The sequence below is a fragment of the Macrobrachium rosenbergii genome, chromosome 36 (assembly GCF_040412425.1).
Source record: "Macrobrachium rosenbergii isolate ZJJX-2024 chromosome 36, ASM4041242v1, whole genome shotgun sequence".
NCBI lineage: Eukaryota > Metazoa > Arthropoda > Malacostraca > Decapoda > Palaemonidae > Macrobrachium > Macrobrachium rosenbergii.
Window position 1 is genome coordinate 9,447,424 of NC_089776.1, and position 15,625 is coordinate 9,463,048.

The following is a 15,625-nucleotide window of genomic DNA, read 5'->3' on the forward strand; positions in this document are numbered from 1 at the left end:
GGCATAAAGTTTCTTTAATTAAGTATAAATATACGATACGCGAGATCACCCAAGTTGTAGTAAGTTGTGCATGAAATGCTGAGGTTTCCACGGCCCGTTGGACAGTTTTTGTTTTTGGGGGGGAGAGTTTTATAGATTCACGTGGTAGCTCGCAACCGGACACCTTTTGGAAATAATTATGCCCCTGCGTTTTGACAGTCTTTGTTTGACGCGTGATGTCATCACTTCTCTTGTTGGGAGATCCCAGATGAACGATAAAATCCGACGCGTGCGAAAGTACCTCAGTTGCTGTTGGTTACGCATCTATCTATCTATCTATCTATCTGTCTATCTATCTATCTATCTATCTATCTATATATATATATATATATATATATATATATATATATATATATATATATATATATAGAGAGAGAGAGAGAGAGAGAGAGAGAGAGAGAGAGAGAGAGAGAGAAAAGCAATGGCGTTAGCACCCAAAACAATAATCCTCAGATTGTCAACCAGTGAGCCTAAAAAATTACAAGTAGTTACAAAATTATTCATTACAAGTTAAACCCAGAAAATTACGAAAATTACAAATGCTATTCACGTTCAGAATTACTTGGAAATCTTTTTCTCAGCGCTTGAAAGATCTAGAGAAAGAAATATCTAGGTAAATGGCCAGGATTTTCAAAGCTACAGAGATAGTTGTTTGCAAGATGAAAATTTTGTAAATAATATCAATACACAGATGTATCAATTCGGTTTGTTGTTAGAGTTGATAATGTCATTGGACAAAAATAATTAACTGAATTTTGCACTCTGTCATAATTTTACTCGGAGAATCACTGTCACTGTTAATTTTTTTTTTTTGTGTGTGTGTCAGGCACAAAAATAGTGGAGGAATCAAGGAGCTTTTTTCACTGTTTTTATTTATTTATTTGTTTTTTTTTTGCACTAATCTGTATTTATTTAAGTATTTATTATAATTTTTTTGCACTGAACTGCCTTCAATTCAACTCGCGGTCTTCATTGTTTATGATGGTATCACGGCCAGCTGTCATTTGTCATTTTTATTGCACGTTCAGTAATGACACGTTTAGTGTTACCATTATAAATGCCACTCTGTTATATGACTTAGAAGATGCGAGTTACGACAGATGATTCTATAATGTGAAATAACAAAAAAACTCCCTTTCACTGCAAAGTGGATTTGGTCCAGTTGCAGTGACTGGAATTTAAATTGGTACGGTTTTTGAAAAATGGATACTGTTTATAATAATATTCATTAACTATGAAAGTTTGTCGAGAAATTAGGTATATCAGAGTTTTTGTACTGAAATGAGACGAACAGTTATTGCTATGACTGAGCTCTTATGAAATTATTTTTTCCTCTTTTATTTATTTATTTTTTTTTTTTGGAGAGTTTGAAAAACTTTTCAAGCGGGGAAGTTTCCCCTTCTTTTCTTTTCGAAAAAAAAATATATAAAACTTTCTCAGAAAATTCATCTTTTTATTTTTTGTAAAAATATCGAAAACTTCCTAGTCGAAAAAAAAATTCCTTTTTTCTTTCTTTGAAAAATATAGAAAACCATTCAAAGCGATACTGAGAGAGAGAGAGAGAGAGAGAGAGAGAGAGAGAGAGAGAGAGAGAGAGAGAGAGAGAGAGAGAGAGGGTCTCTAAATCGCCATGTTCTGTAGGGAGATAAAAACTCCCCCAAACCGTGATGGTGTCTAGGGAGGAAAAAAAGAAAAATTCCCTAGATCATGATTAGTTGCTATGACGAAAACGATTTTTCCAGATCATGATGGTCTTTAGGGAGGAAAGAAATCTCCCTAGATCGTGATTGTCGCTAAGGTGAAAGGAGAAAACGTTCCTAAGTCGTGATGGTCGCTAGGGAGAAAATTACTAGCTCGCAAATATCGCAAGGAAGAAAAAAATAAAAATTCCCCAGATCGTGGCGACTCACTAGGATGAAAAAAATAAAAATCTCTCTAGATCGCAACGGTCGCTATAAAAAAAATAAAAATTCCCTAGATCGTGACGGTCGCTAGGAAAAAAAATAAAAATTCCCTAGACTGTGACACTCACTGGGGAGAAAAAATAAAAATTCCCTAGATCGCGACGGTCGCTAGAAAAAAAAAGAAAAATTCCCTAGATCGTGGCAGTCGCTAGGAAAAAGAGATAAATTCCCTTGATCATGACGGTCGCTAGGAACAAAAGATCCTTAGATCGCGACGGTCGCTAGGGAAAAAATAAAAAATTCCCCAGATCGCGACGGTCGCTAGGGAAAAAATAAAAAAAATCCCCAGATCGCGACGGTCGCTAGGGACAAAAAAAAATAAAAAAAAATCTCCCCAGACCGTGATGGCCGCCAGGGGAGCGCCATATTGGCCGGACCTAATCTCGGAATTGAAGAGCCTCAAGAGATTAAAAGGAAATCAGGGGTTTATGTATTAATGCCATCAGGCCGAAAGTAGTAGCACAGCGGCTCTCATCGTCTGGGCATTAATGCCCCGTTTAATGGATGCTGAAACGACGACAAGGCGGAGATGTGTGTGTGTGAACTTTAATGCCCCCCCGGGCACCCCTTACGCGCATGCGCAGAGGCGATGTCTTTTTAAGTGGGTTTGGTAATCGCTTTTCGTAATCTTTTGCGTTCATTCTCTCAAGACATGGATGCGGTTTTCTCTTGAAATAAATCTGTGGAAAGGAAAATTTAATTGTCAGATTGATTTGAATGTGGTGACTGCATTTTTCTATCAAATCCAAAATACGGATTTCGAATCTCTTGTCAACATGGCTAAATACTTTGCTTAACCAATCAAAAAAATTCAGTCTTCAAAAAAGGAATGAAATAAGATTTTTGTCATTTTTTTTCCTCTAAACCTGTCTGTCTGTCTGATTGCTTGTCAAAGAAATATGTAATACATTTCAAATCTCTGTTCGTAGTATCTTTTGACCTGTAAGAAATATTTAATAATCCACGTAATTAAATCACGAACTTCGACCGAACGAGAGAGAGAGAGAGAGAGAGATTCTCGGAATAATCCTCTGTAAAACAATTACAAACTTTTGACTGTACCTCAGAGAGAGAGAGAGAGAGAGAGAGTGAGAGAGAGATATTCTCGGAATAGTCCTCTGTAAAATAATTACAAACTTTTGACTGTACCTCAGAGAGAGAGAGAGAGATTCTCGGAATAATCCTCTGTAAAATAATTACGAACTTTTGAATATACTTCGGAAAGAGAGAGAGAGAGGAGGCTGAGGAATATATAAATATTACATCGAAATTCAAAGAGAGAGAGAGAGAGACCTTACCTTACAGAGAGAGAGAGAGAGAGGGGAAACATCGATATCTACATCGGAACTCCGAAGGAAGAGAGAGAGAGAGAGAGAGAGAATGTTTAGCTATTATTTACAGCACATGACCCTGCAATATAAACGTCCAGGGCGTCAAGGAAAGGAATGTTTGTGTAAACAAAATCCTTTCGGACTGTTCGAGCAAGTTAATGTTTACACGAAGGCCAATATACCAGCCCAATAAAGCAAAGACGCGTTAATGTGCTCTCAAAGGCTTTTAGGGCTGACGGGCTTTCCCGTATACAACGGGCTTAGCCTTAGTAAGCTCCCTTCTAATTTTCTGAAAAGGGAACCATTGTGCCGGCTTTGTCTGTCCGTCCGCACTTTTTCCGTCCGACCTCAGATCTTAAAAACTACTGAGGCTAGAGGGCTGCAAATTGGTATGTTGATCATCCACCCTCCAGTCATCAAACATACCAAATTGCAGCCATCTAGCCTCAGTAGTTTTTATTCTATTTAAGGTTAAAGTTGGCCATGATCGTGCTTCTGGTAACGATGTAGGATAGGCCACCACCGGGCCGTGATTAAAGTTTGATGGGCCGCGGCTCATATAGCATTATACCGAGACCACCGAAAGATAGATCTGTTTTCGGTGGCCTTGATTATACGCTGTACAGAAAACTCGATTGCGCCGAAGAAACTTGGGCGCATTTTTTACTTGTTTGAAGAAGTAGGCAATGTAGTAGCTATTTTATCATGCAGTCCATTGCCTCATTTTCAAACGCTTTCAGAATTCAATCAATTCTCAGGAGATACTTCTGATGAAATAAACTGGTAAAACTTTGGGGGTATCAACAATTAATGGGCATTGGCATATGCCCAGGCCTCTGGTAAATACTTTATTTGCATTAGCAATGTCTGAAACTTGAGATACAAACGAATTTGTAGATTATTATTATTATTATTATTATTATTATTATTATTATTATTATTATTAAACAGAAAATGAACCTCTATTCATATGGAACAAGCCCACCAAAGGGGCCACTGACTTGAAATTCAAGCTTCCAAAGAATATTAAGGTGTTCATTTGAAAGAAGTAACAGAAGATAATAGGCATTTCAAAAAGAAGAGATCAGTCATTAGAAAGAAAGATAAATTAAGAAATTAATAAATAAGTAGATAAAAATGTAAATAAATTATAAAAAGTACACAGAGATTTGTTTTAGGGTAGTAATGCACTGGATCTTCGCTTGAACTTTTGAAGTTCTAATTACACGACACCCTCAGGGAGACTGTTCCACAGCCCAACGGTGTGAGGAATAAAAGATCTCCCTCTGAAACTAAAGAAACAAATGTATGTAGATCATAAATACTTCCTTATCACAAAATTTGTACACTGGAGGTCATACAATAATGAGGGTCTCTGACCTGGATTCAGGCAGACCTCATACTACTACATAATTGCTTTTTGGTAACAAAATATTTGACCTAGGAAGCAAGCAACAGTACCCAGGGATGCCAGGATCATCTGGTACATAATGAGGAAGACTTTCAAGTAAATTTTTGAATACTGTTGTTCTCAGTTAAAATCTAGACCCTAAAATAAAATCGAAAAGGATTTACTCGAACACTTAAAACTTTATAGTTGGGAAATTTATTCATTGGCAGTAAGGAATAATAAGTATTGTTTTGGGAAACAAAACCGTAAAAGTTCCACGTTTTCCCGCTAGAGGTCTCTACCAAAGTACAACCGTAAATAAAACCTGTACAATACATTCTTCTCAAGTTACTTTCCACTCTTACTAAGATACACAAATTCGTAAAGATCCCTATAAGACATACTGACTGACGATTGAAAATGAATGAAAGATAAGGAAATGAAGACAGAAATGAAGAAAGAGATAAAGGAAGAGAAGCAGAGAAGAAAATAAAATGACTGCGGGCATCGCCACTCACCCACTTTCTCCCCCGCCTATCTCGACCACTTGTCGACGACACGGGTCTTAGTCGTTTCCGCTGGCGGGATGTTTCAGCGTTGAAGCGGACAGCAATGACAGCGGTAAGGATCTGATTGATAATGCAAAGGAGTCTGGAGAAACGCGAGGTCTTCGCCGAGATACGAGGAGTTGGTTGATGACTTGTTTTAAACAAGTTTGTTAATTGTTGACAACAAATTTATAACTTGTTTGCAACAAATGTATTATTTGATGACAACGAATGCAATACTTGTTTACAACAAATTCATTACTTGTTTACGACAAATATATTTGTTGACAACAAATGTATTACTTGTTTGCAACGAATATATCAATTGCCGACAACAAGTGTATTACTTGTTGACAATCAATTTATTACTTGTTGGCAACAGATGTATTACTTGTTGACAACAAATTCATTACATGTTTACAACAAATATATTACTTGATTACAAAAAATGCATTACTTCTTTTCAACATACAGTATGTATTTCTTGTTTACAACAAGTATATTACTTTTAACAACAAATGTATTGCTTGTCTACAACAAGCGTATTACTTGTTGACAACAAGGGGCATTACTTGCTCACAATAAACATATGTGTTTGCTACAAATGAATTACTTGTTTTGCAACAACGTGTTACTTGTTGACAACACGTGAATAACTTGTTTACAACTAATCTACAACTTGTTGAAAACAAATGCATTACTTAATCACGACAAATGCACTACTTGTTTGCGACATACTCTAGAGTTGTACAATATGATGTCAAATGTCATGTTTTTGCTGTAAAATTGTAGTAATTAGGAAAGGGATTTTTATATTATGACAAATTCTGAAAGGCTTTATCAAATATATTGCAACGTTATCAGTGTTTGTAATATATACTCTTAATGGACACCTGAATTTCTAAAATAATAATAATAATAATAATAATAATAATAATAATAATAATAATAATAATAAAACAAGAAAATAATAATAATGAGTCTGATTATCTAAAACAAGAGAAATATATTTGAAGGCAAGTTTATTAAAAAATAAAATTATATATATATAATAATTTGAAGGCAAGCTTTATATAATAAATGAAAAACATTATATATATATATATTTATAACCAATAATAAATCAGTTTTACCTGTGATATATGTAAATTATAACTTACAATTAAATGAAAGATTTTTCTCTTCACGTCCAATGGGGGGTCAAAATTCGAAACAAACCGATGACCAAACGAAGCATAAATCTCTGATTTAATTATCAATAACAATAGAGTTTGCTAAAATATTGCATTCTAAAAAATTGCAGTACATACCCATATTTCAGCATGCTTATATTTTAACTGAAACGAGACAAACATCAGTAGGGCACAAAAAAAAAAATAAATAACAGAACAGACATCCTTCCATCACTGAGAGAGAGAGAGAGAGAGAGAGAGAGAGAGAGAGAGAGAGAGAGAGAGAGAGAGAGAAAGAAGAAGAAGAAGAAGAGAGAGAGAGAGAGAGAGAGAATGAGGAAGAAGAAGGAGGAGAGAGAGAGAAGAAAAAGAAGGAGAAAAGAAGAAAGAGAGAGAGAGAGAGAGAGGAAGAAGAAGGAGACAGAGAGAGAAAGAAGAAGAGGAAGAAAAAGAGAGAGAGAGAGAGAGGGAAGGTAAGGAAGAAGAAGGAGACAGAGAGAGAGAGAGAGAGAGAAGAAGAGGAAGAAAGAGGGAGAGAGTGAAAGAGAAAGAGAGAGAGAGCGAGAGATAAAAGAAGATGAGCAAGAAGAAGAAGAAGAGAGAGAGAGAGAGAGAGAGATCCTCCTCTTTGACCTTCTGAAGACGTTGAAACTTTGGAAAGGAAATTAAAGCTGATTTTTCGTTATCAAATTAATCTCCTCTAGGAGTCTGTCAACTGACTCGGGAACAAGGCCTCGCTTGTTCTGAGAGAATGTGGACGAGAGAGAGAGAGAGAGAGAGAGAGAGAGAGAGAGAGAGAGAGAGAAAGAGGAAAAAGATTGAAAGATTGTGATAAACCAAAATAGCTACAGGAGCAAAAAGAATTTTTTTTCTTTATCTTAATGAGGGGAAAGAGAGAAATAAAATCAAAAGATAATAAATAATGAGAGGAAATAAGGAATTAAAATCAAAAGATAATAAATAATAAGAGAGAGAGAGAGAGAGAGAGAGAGAGAGAGAGAGAGAGAGAGAGATAAACCAAAAAAACGACATAAGGAAAATGAATATTTTTATGTATTTATTTTAGTAAGAGGAAACAGAGATTTAAAATCAAAAGATAATAAACAATGAAAGACACAACATTCTGAAAGAAAGATGAAATAGCAAGAGAACTAAATAAAAAAAACACGAATTTTAAAAAATTAAAATAGCAAGAGAAATAAAAAAAAACATAATTTCTTTAAATTAGGGAGAACGAACGTTAGAGATAACCTACTCTAAGGAATGAAAAACGTTGAAAGAATAATAAAAAAATAAAAAACGACAAAGATAAATTGAATGATCAGAGAAGAAAAAAGAATTTGAAACAACAGACATTTTGGAAAATACAAACATGAATTGATTCAAATGAAAACTAAAATTTTGATAAAGATATCGACTATAAATAAAAGGGCTACAAGAAAAAGGACCAAGGAGTAATAATAATAATAATAATAATAATAATAATAATAATAATAATAATAGCATGAGTCACTAAAATGGCAAAGATGGTGTAAATGTAAATATATATTTACTTATATTTATATATATTTATAATATAAATATTTACATTTACATCAATGTGGATTTCCTCACCAATAATAATAATAATAATAATAATAATAATAATAATAATAATAATAATAATAATAATAATAATAATAGTACAAAGGAAGAGCCCCTGCAGAGTGAAGAAAGTGGGAATGGGGTAAGGTGGTGAAAGCACAGAGAGAGAGAGAGAGAGAAGAAAGATAGTTAGCAATTAGCAATTAGCAAGGCACCAGATGAAATGCAACCTGCAGAGGCCATTTTTGCCTGCGAGTATCACATTCTTAAAGCCATATATATATAATATATATAATTATATATATATATATATGTATATATATGTATATTTATGTATAAATATAAGTATATATATATATATTTTTTTTTTCAATTAGACGCTATGGGTGGCTCTAGATAAAATCGAAAAGAGTCACTGCGCTGTTCATCCTTCTCCTACCTGTTCAAGAATGAACCTTGAATCTATCTTGTTGTGTACAATAAGATTTTCTTTTGTTATACAACTGAAAACCAAAAACAAATTTTGTGTCCACTATCTTTCAGTTTCGATCAAACTACCAGCTACCTTTCTCTAAGTATAAATAACTGAAGCAATGCCTTGCTGGAACAACAACTCATTCTTGATTTGTGTACCCTTCTTAGAAATCCACCTGCTTCTGAATCTTGAAGCTATGCAGATTTTACATTTATCCTCTTTCCTCATATTCTCCTCAATTGTCTGTTTTGCAACCACATTTTGAACCTTTCCTCTCCAAGTGAAAATACCTTCTATCTACAATTCTTGGCGGCTGGATATTTACTGCCCGCTAAACCTTTTCCTCAAGCTTACATCTACCAACTTACTTCTGCATCTATTTCCTACTAATACGTCAATATCAAGATATTTCTCACCATCTGATATTTCCTCAATGTGCTTATGAACAAGTCCCCTTTAAAATAATTTATTCCCCTTTTGAGAGAGAATTCATACCAGAATATCTCTGTTTTCATCTATTCCAGGCACTCTAAAACCTGCCAGCCAAGCCACCTCTAAGTCACCAACCTTTGCATTTAAATCGCCCAGTACAACCATCCTCTCTCCTCCAAATCTTTGGTTATCCTTTCTTTCCGCCGCTAGGTAGCATCTCTTTCTCGCTTGCTTTTTTACCCTAATTCTGTTCTCCTTGTGTCTTAATAATTCACTTACGTTTTTATTTACTTATTTATTTGTTAATTTATCTGTTTTTCTAATGAATAATCTCCTCTTTCTGTATTTCCCATTACCTTCTGTTACTTCTTTCGAAATAACACCATGTTCTTTGGAAGGGTGAATTGCAATTCAATGGCCCCTGCCGTGGGCTTATTCCATATGAATAGGGTTCATCTTCTGAATAATAATAATAATAATAATAATAATAATAATAATAATAATAATAATAATAATAATAATAATAATAAGGGTGTGACACCCGTTCTGTAACTTTGGATGAAACTCGGCAATGCAATGATTGTGAAATCCACTGACTGTTCCTTCCACTCTACTGCCAGTCTTTGGAAATTTGGAAATCTATTCTTGATTCTGCTTTTATTGACTTGCATATAACCTTCTTTTCCTTTAAGAGTGGGTCCGTTGCATTCTTTGCTAATTCTAATCCTACTTCTTACATTTTCCTCTTTGCTTTCGGTATCAAGATGCCATGTCTATTGATTTTTTCACTAAATAAATAAAAAATATTGTGCAAACATTGAAAACGTAGTTTTATAATGTTTAAATAATTTTCCCATTTCAAATACTAAAGCTTCATACTAGCCTATTATGTCCTTTTTTGGGGATTATACCTTTCTGATCATACACATTAACTCTGCTTTCCCTTCGATGAGACTACATATAAGCCAGTCTGCTCTATCAGTAATTGTTCTTTGTCTTACATTATTTCCCCCTTAATTTCAGTCTCATATCAATCTCCTTGCCTTTTCAAAAGGTACCTTTTCAACCAAGCTTCCTACTCCCTCCCGTTGAAGCCGTGGTATAACTTCAATATCAGTTGCGGTAAGATTAACCCTGTCATCAGATGCAGTTTTTAAACTAATTTTTCGGCTTCCAAGAGTAAATTTACTTAAAATATCCTTCAGTGCCCTTTGACTTCATACTCCAATACTGACGATTACTCTTGATAATCTGTTAACATCTTCCAATAACTATCACCCCTTGAAGAAAGGACTTTTTTCTTTAAAGGATGACCAAGCATCAATTCCTCTCGTCTGCGCACTTTTTAGCTTATCTAGTAAGTTATTGCAGATGGAATGGTTCACTTGCTATTTTTCATTATTCGGGTTACTAAGATATTAAATTCAAATTCGAAAGTTACTGATAAACTCACTATAAACTGCTTGCAACAGTTGGAATACAGGTTCCAAAACAAATGGAGATCGTTGACAAAAAGCCAGCATGGAACACTACGATGATTGCTGTAGCCGAAGGCTTCCTATTATGTTTGATCTCAACATGGGACTCAAATTAATAATAATAATAATAATAATAATAATAATAATAATAATAATAATAATAATAATAATCATCATCATCATCATCATCAATTTGTTACACAAATGAATTTCCAAAAAGCTGACCTAAGCAACGAAGGGGCATGGGTGGCAGTGTGTCTATAGGCCTACCTGCATGGGTATAGGCCTACCAACTCCGTCAGGGCGTGAATTCCCCAGCCACAGGTTGGTGTAATAGTCAAATGTTGCTTTCAATATATTGACTTAAAATCATAATAATTCAAGCCATTATGGACTATTATAATGATAATCATGAAACATACCAATCGTAAGAAAAAATAAAAGACTACAAAACCTGATATGATGATAATTATAGTGACTGATGCTAAAAGCATCTCATGATGCCATTTTGTACCCAAGTCATAAGATTGAAACCTTCTTAGTCGAACACAGAGGACAGTTGGTTTGCTTGCTAACATTCCAATGAAGTTTGTATTATCTAAAAGCATTATGACATTTACTAATACTTTTTGCTTAACTTTATTTTTAACGATGTTACACGATTTTCCTGACTCCAATTTGCAAAATAAACAATAGAGCAACAAACACCTCACTTTAAGTTTTAAATTAGAAGTGCAAAAGTACTTTTCATCAAATTTTGGTTGTTAGAGTTCGAACAAGCTACATAGGCCTATGTGGAACCTGGCGGTTACTTGCCATGTCAAATCCATGTGTTTGAATTGTCAAGCGATTCATTTGCTATAATTTAACAAAGTTAAAATTGAAATACTATATACTGGCACCGATATATTTCTAACATATCAGCCAATGCCCCGATAACATCCATACCAAATCGCTCTACGAAATGAGAAGTAACATAAGAAGAATCTGACACTGGTTAATCGTGGCCAGGAAAACTTTAAATATCCGGGAAGAGAATTAACTCTCAGTCCAAAATAAGCATGTCATCATTTCAAAACGACTCCGAACAAAGAGAGAAAATAAAATGAAAAACCACAAAGTGCCAGTTCCGTGATGAAAGAGGTCTCCAGTGTATACACATTCCCTTTGCAATTGCTCTTGGTCATCCTCAGTAATTTCCTCTTATGCATTCCCTCGGCGTCCATCACGAGTAAGCTAGAGCCGGCTAGCTGGCAGAGAGACAGTATATCATCACGTTTTATCATCCTATCCTCACCCACACCTTCCTCCTCTAGGATCTTTTGAAATCCTTCAGGACGCGGCGTCACTCGCAAATCCAGTGGTGGCATCTGGCAACTCTGTCCTCCTCCCCCTAGACCCACCCCACCTCTTCCTCCTCCCGGTAGTACTACCCATCCGTCTCTTCCTCATCCTCCTCCTCCTCCTTCCAGCAACTCCCGGCAACATTTTCAAAACCGGTTTTAGAGGATGAGGGGACTCGTTGTTGGCGGAGGGCAGGAGGGTAGTGGCAGTATAGGTCCAGTAATCCAAGATGATGGCCTAATTATTGATTATCACGAAACGAATGATAATTAATGAGGAAATTTGGTAATCACTCTCCGGAGCTGATTACGCCAGGGGACTCCGGCTGGCTGGCTGCTTCTGCTGCTGCCCCTCGGAGGAACACGCTGCGTCACCACGTCTCTCGTTTGAATAAATATAAACTGCATTTTTAAAATGCGTTGGACGTTTGACTCGAGGCGAGGAGGAAGCGCGCTCTACGCACCCCCACCCCCACGACAAGACAAGGCAACCGTTTAAACGCATGACAGGCAGAACATGTCACGCGCATTTAAGTATAGTAAACGAGAATGCTCTCTCTCTCTCGTACGAGAGCAATCAAATTAATTATTAAATTTCGCGCTTGAATTAATGAGGCCTTAAAAGGTTCGCGAACTCGTTCAAAAAAAGGGAGTGATTTAAAAAAATTGCTGCCCGGTCGTGGCAGCCAAATTAGCTGAGGAAATGTCGTCCTCCTGAGAGGGGGAATTTGGTCTCTGGACATTTTAAACACTCGGATGTACGCCGTGACGTCACGGCCCCAGAGGGCTGACTTGACCGTACTAATTAGCAATCATTTTATGGTCTCTAATCATATGTCATTATTGTATAAAAGGAAGCGATTAGCATCGAATCTGACCGAAAGAAAATTCTATGGTATGTTTCGAGATTTACCCCCTTTTAGATGGACATAGACTTAGTTTTTGCAGGTAAGAACTTACGTTGAACTTAGATCGGTAATTAAGGTTTTTATATGGGGAGTTTAAGTGCTATAAAAATCTTTGAGGAAACAAAGAATAATTAATTGAAAGTTACTGAAAGGAAAGTAACATAGAAGGCTGATTCAATTTCGGGTAGAGTGGTGGACAGTAAAAATATTAAACAAAAATATATATAAAAAAAATATTTGTAAGCCTGGCAATGGGTTGCCTAAGATTGGGTGAATCAGACAATCTTTGGGGAATTTCTTCACGCGGTGCAGGGAGCGAGATATATTGATAAAGAGTGTGCAAATGGCAGATAGCTTGGTGATACCCAAAGGGCATGAATCACCGCAGTGCCAAATGTGCCCAGCAGAAAAGGATTTAATCTATAGATATGAGAATTCGCTTTTTCTCATAGATGGTCAGGAAATAACAAACAACTAATGAAGGTTTCATTACCAAATGGTCGATGGTGTTTTTAGATAAATGCTGGCCTTATGCCAGCACGGGCTCTTGTTGAAAGTCGACCCGCAAGTGTGGCAGTGGGGATAAGATGACTGGTGTGGACCCCTGTGCTCTAACAACCGAAAGAGGCGGATCCCTAATTCAGCGAGTGAAAAACGGATGGGGAATTAATTGCTGGACACAAACCTTGGTGGATTTTTAATAACAGTGACCTCTTTCTTCGTTGGAAAAAAAAAAGGGGCGATTTCTCAAGGTTTAAGCAGTTTTCTTATTGTTTGTACTTCGCTCGCAATGTTCTAGCTAATGGCTGGAGTTCTGGTGTTTTGTATAGCTTATATATATATATATATATATATATATATATATATATATATATATATATATATATATATATATATATATATATATATATATATATATATATATATATATATATATATATATATATATATATATATATATATACTTTTAATCTTGTGGTATTCCGACTGGGAGTGGGGCTTCGCCAATAATGATAAAAATAATTGATAGTTCTCAATGACAACAAAACACAATCTGAAAAAAATAGTTTGACTGCAGTTTTCTCGTGACTATTTTGCATAAATCAGAGTTTTAGAACTGAATAAAATCTCCTAGGACAGTGGTTCTTAACCTGGGGGCGCGCACCCCTTGGGGGGCGTCAGAAATTTCCAGGGGGTAGGGGGCGCGAGCCGTAGGGAAAAATTAAAAATTCTCTAGTTATATTCGTTATTCTCTTAACAAGAGTCGCTACGAAGCAGTGTCAAGTATCTCACTGATTCATTCCCAAAAGAATAAAAACACCCATTCTCTTTCTCTTTATTTTTCTTTTTCTTTTAAATCTGGGAGGGAATTTTACTCATACATCCTCAAAGGTGCAACGATATTCAAATTCATTTACTTATTGTGCATCGGATTAATAAAAACTCAAAGACAAATGAATAATTAACTTATTCGCCTGATGTAACGCCCTCCCAAACACAAATTTAAAAAGGCAAAAGCGTTGAATTGATTCCTTTTATTTTCCAAGTTAGGTTTTCTAACGACGAGGGTGGAAAACTCTACGGTATATTCACTTATAATTTCACATCCCTCAACTGTCAAACTTGACAATATTATCTACAAAACTTCCAGATAAGAAATTGATTTCGGAGAAGTTTTCGTTTTAAGTGAGTTAACTAGAGGGAGATTTAACTGAGCAGTTTATAAATTCAACTAAAGGATATTATTCTCTTAGAGTGGAACCCCAGTGTCATAGACCGAAATTGTCAACGTTAGTTTATGCATTAAACGACTTAGAACTGTTCTTAATTGCTAGTAGGATCTATTAAGGGGTGAGACTATAAATATGATATCATTGATTAATGTCGTTTGGGCACCTTTAAAGGCAAAAGTGACAAAAAGTAATGTGATTATTTTTTTTTTTAGAAAGTGGCGCAAAGAGGTCTGACCACCCCCTGGTCCTATTCTTTCGACAATACCATCCATACCTCCTAAGGGCCACGCCGTGGACCACCAGCGTAAAAAGACTCACTCCCGAATTGTTTGTGTAATCAAGCCCCGAAAACTTCATATCTCATCTTTTCTCATTCTTCTTCTTCTTCTTCTTGTGTTTCTGGGTTCTCCTTTCTCTCTCTCTCTCTCTCTCTCTCTCTCTCTCTCTCTCTCTCTCTCTTTCATTATTATCTTAGTCATCTGCTGGAAGAGATTCATTTGAACCATCTTCCACAAACTACATTTCAACTCTCTCTCTCTCTCTCTCTCTCTCTCATTATTATTATCTGTCATCTGCTGGAAGAGATTCATTTGATCCTTCTTCCACAAACTACATTTCAACTCTCTCTCTCTCTCTCTCTCTCTCTCTCTCTCTCTCTCTCTCTCTCTCTCTCTCTCTCTCTCTCTCTCTCTCTCTCTCATTATTATTATCTGTCATCTGCTGGAAGAGATTCATTTGATCCTTCTTCCACAAACTACATTTCAACTCTCTCTCACCTGAGTAAGGCTGGGGCCATCTATCACTTTAAATGGAGGGTTACTGCTGACCTCGTGCAGCTGCAACAACACTATGGCAGAACTGTTGTTTTTTCCCCCTCCTCCTCCTCCTCCTCCTCCTCCTCCTCCTCCTCCTCCTCCTCCTCCTCCTCCTCCTCCTCCTCCTCCTCCTCCTCCTCCTCCTCCCCTGGGAAGGCGTTATTTACAGCAAGTTTGGGATTTCGCGTTATTTTGAGTTTATTTATCTAATCCTTCTTCTTCTTCTTCTTCTTCTTCTTCTTCTTCTTCTTCTTCTTCTTCTTCTTCTTCTTCTTCTTCTTCCTCATTTGGAGATGACGCCATTCACTTTGATTATTTAACTTATGGCCAATGATTCGTAAGGATTTGTGACGTCCGTCTAATGTGTGATATGAAAGTTATTAATAACTTTCATTTGTTTTCTTTAAAATCAA

At 36.0% G+C, this 15,625-nt stretch overlaps 1 protein-coding gene across 1 annotated transcript in view; it reads right to left on the reverse strand.

Annotated features, from left to right (window-relative positions):
- The window catches only part of LOC136856681 (uncharacterized), a 43,292-nt gene that overhangs the window by 9,737 nt on the left and 17,930 nt on the right, over positions 1–15,625 (reverse strand). Inside the window, exons 2-3 of the mRNA XM_067134739.1 lie at positions 15,174–15,360; positions 11,226–11,271 (exon numbers count right to left, since the gene is read on the reverse strand). Of these exons, the coding sequence (XP_066990840.1) occupies positions 11,226–11,271; positions 15,174–15,360 (233 nt within the window). The remainder of the gene's footprint in view (positions 1–11,225; positions 11,272–15,173; positions 15,361–15,625) is intronic.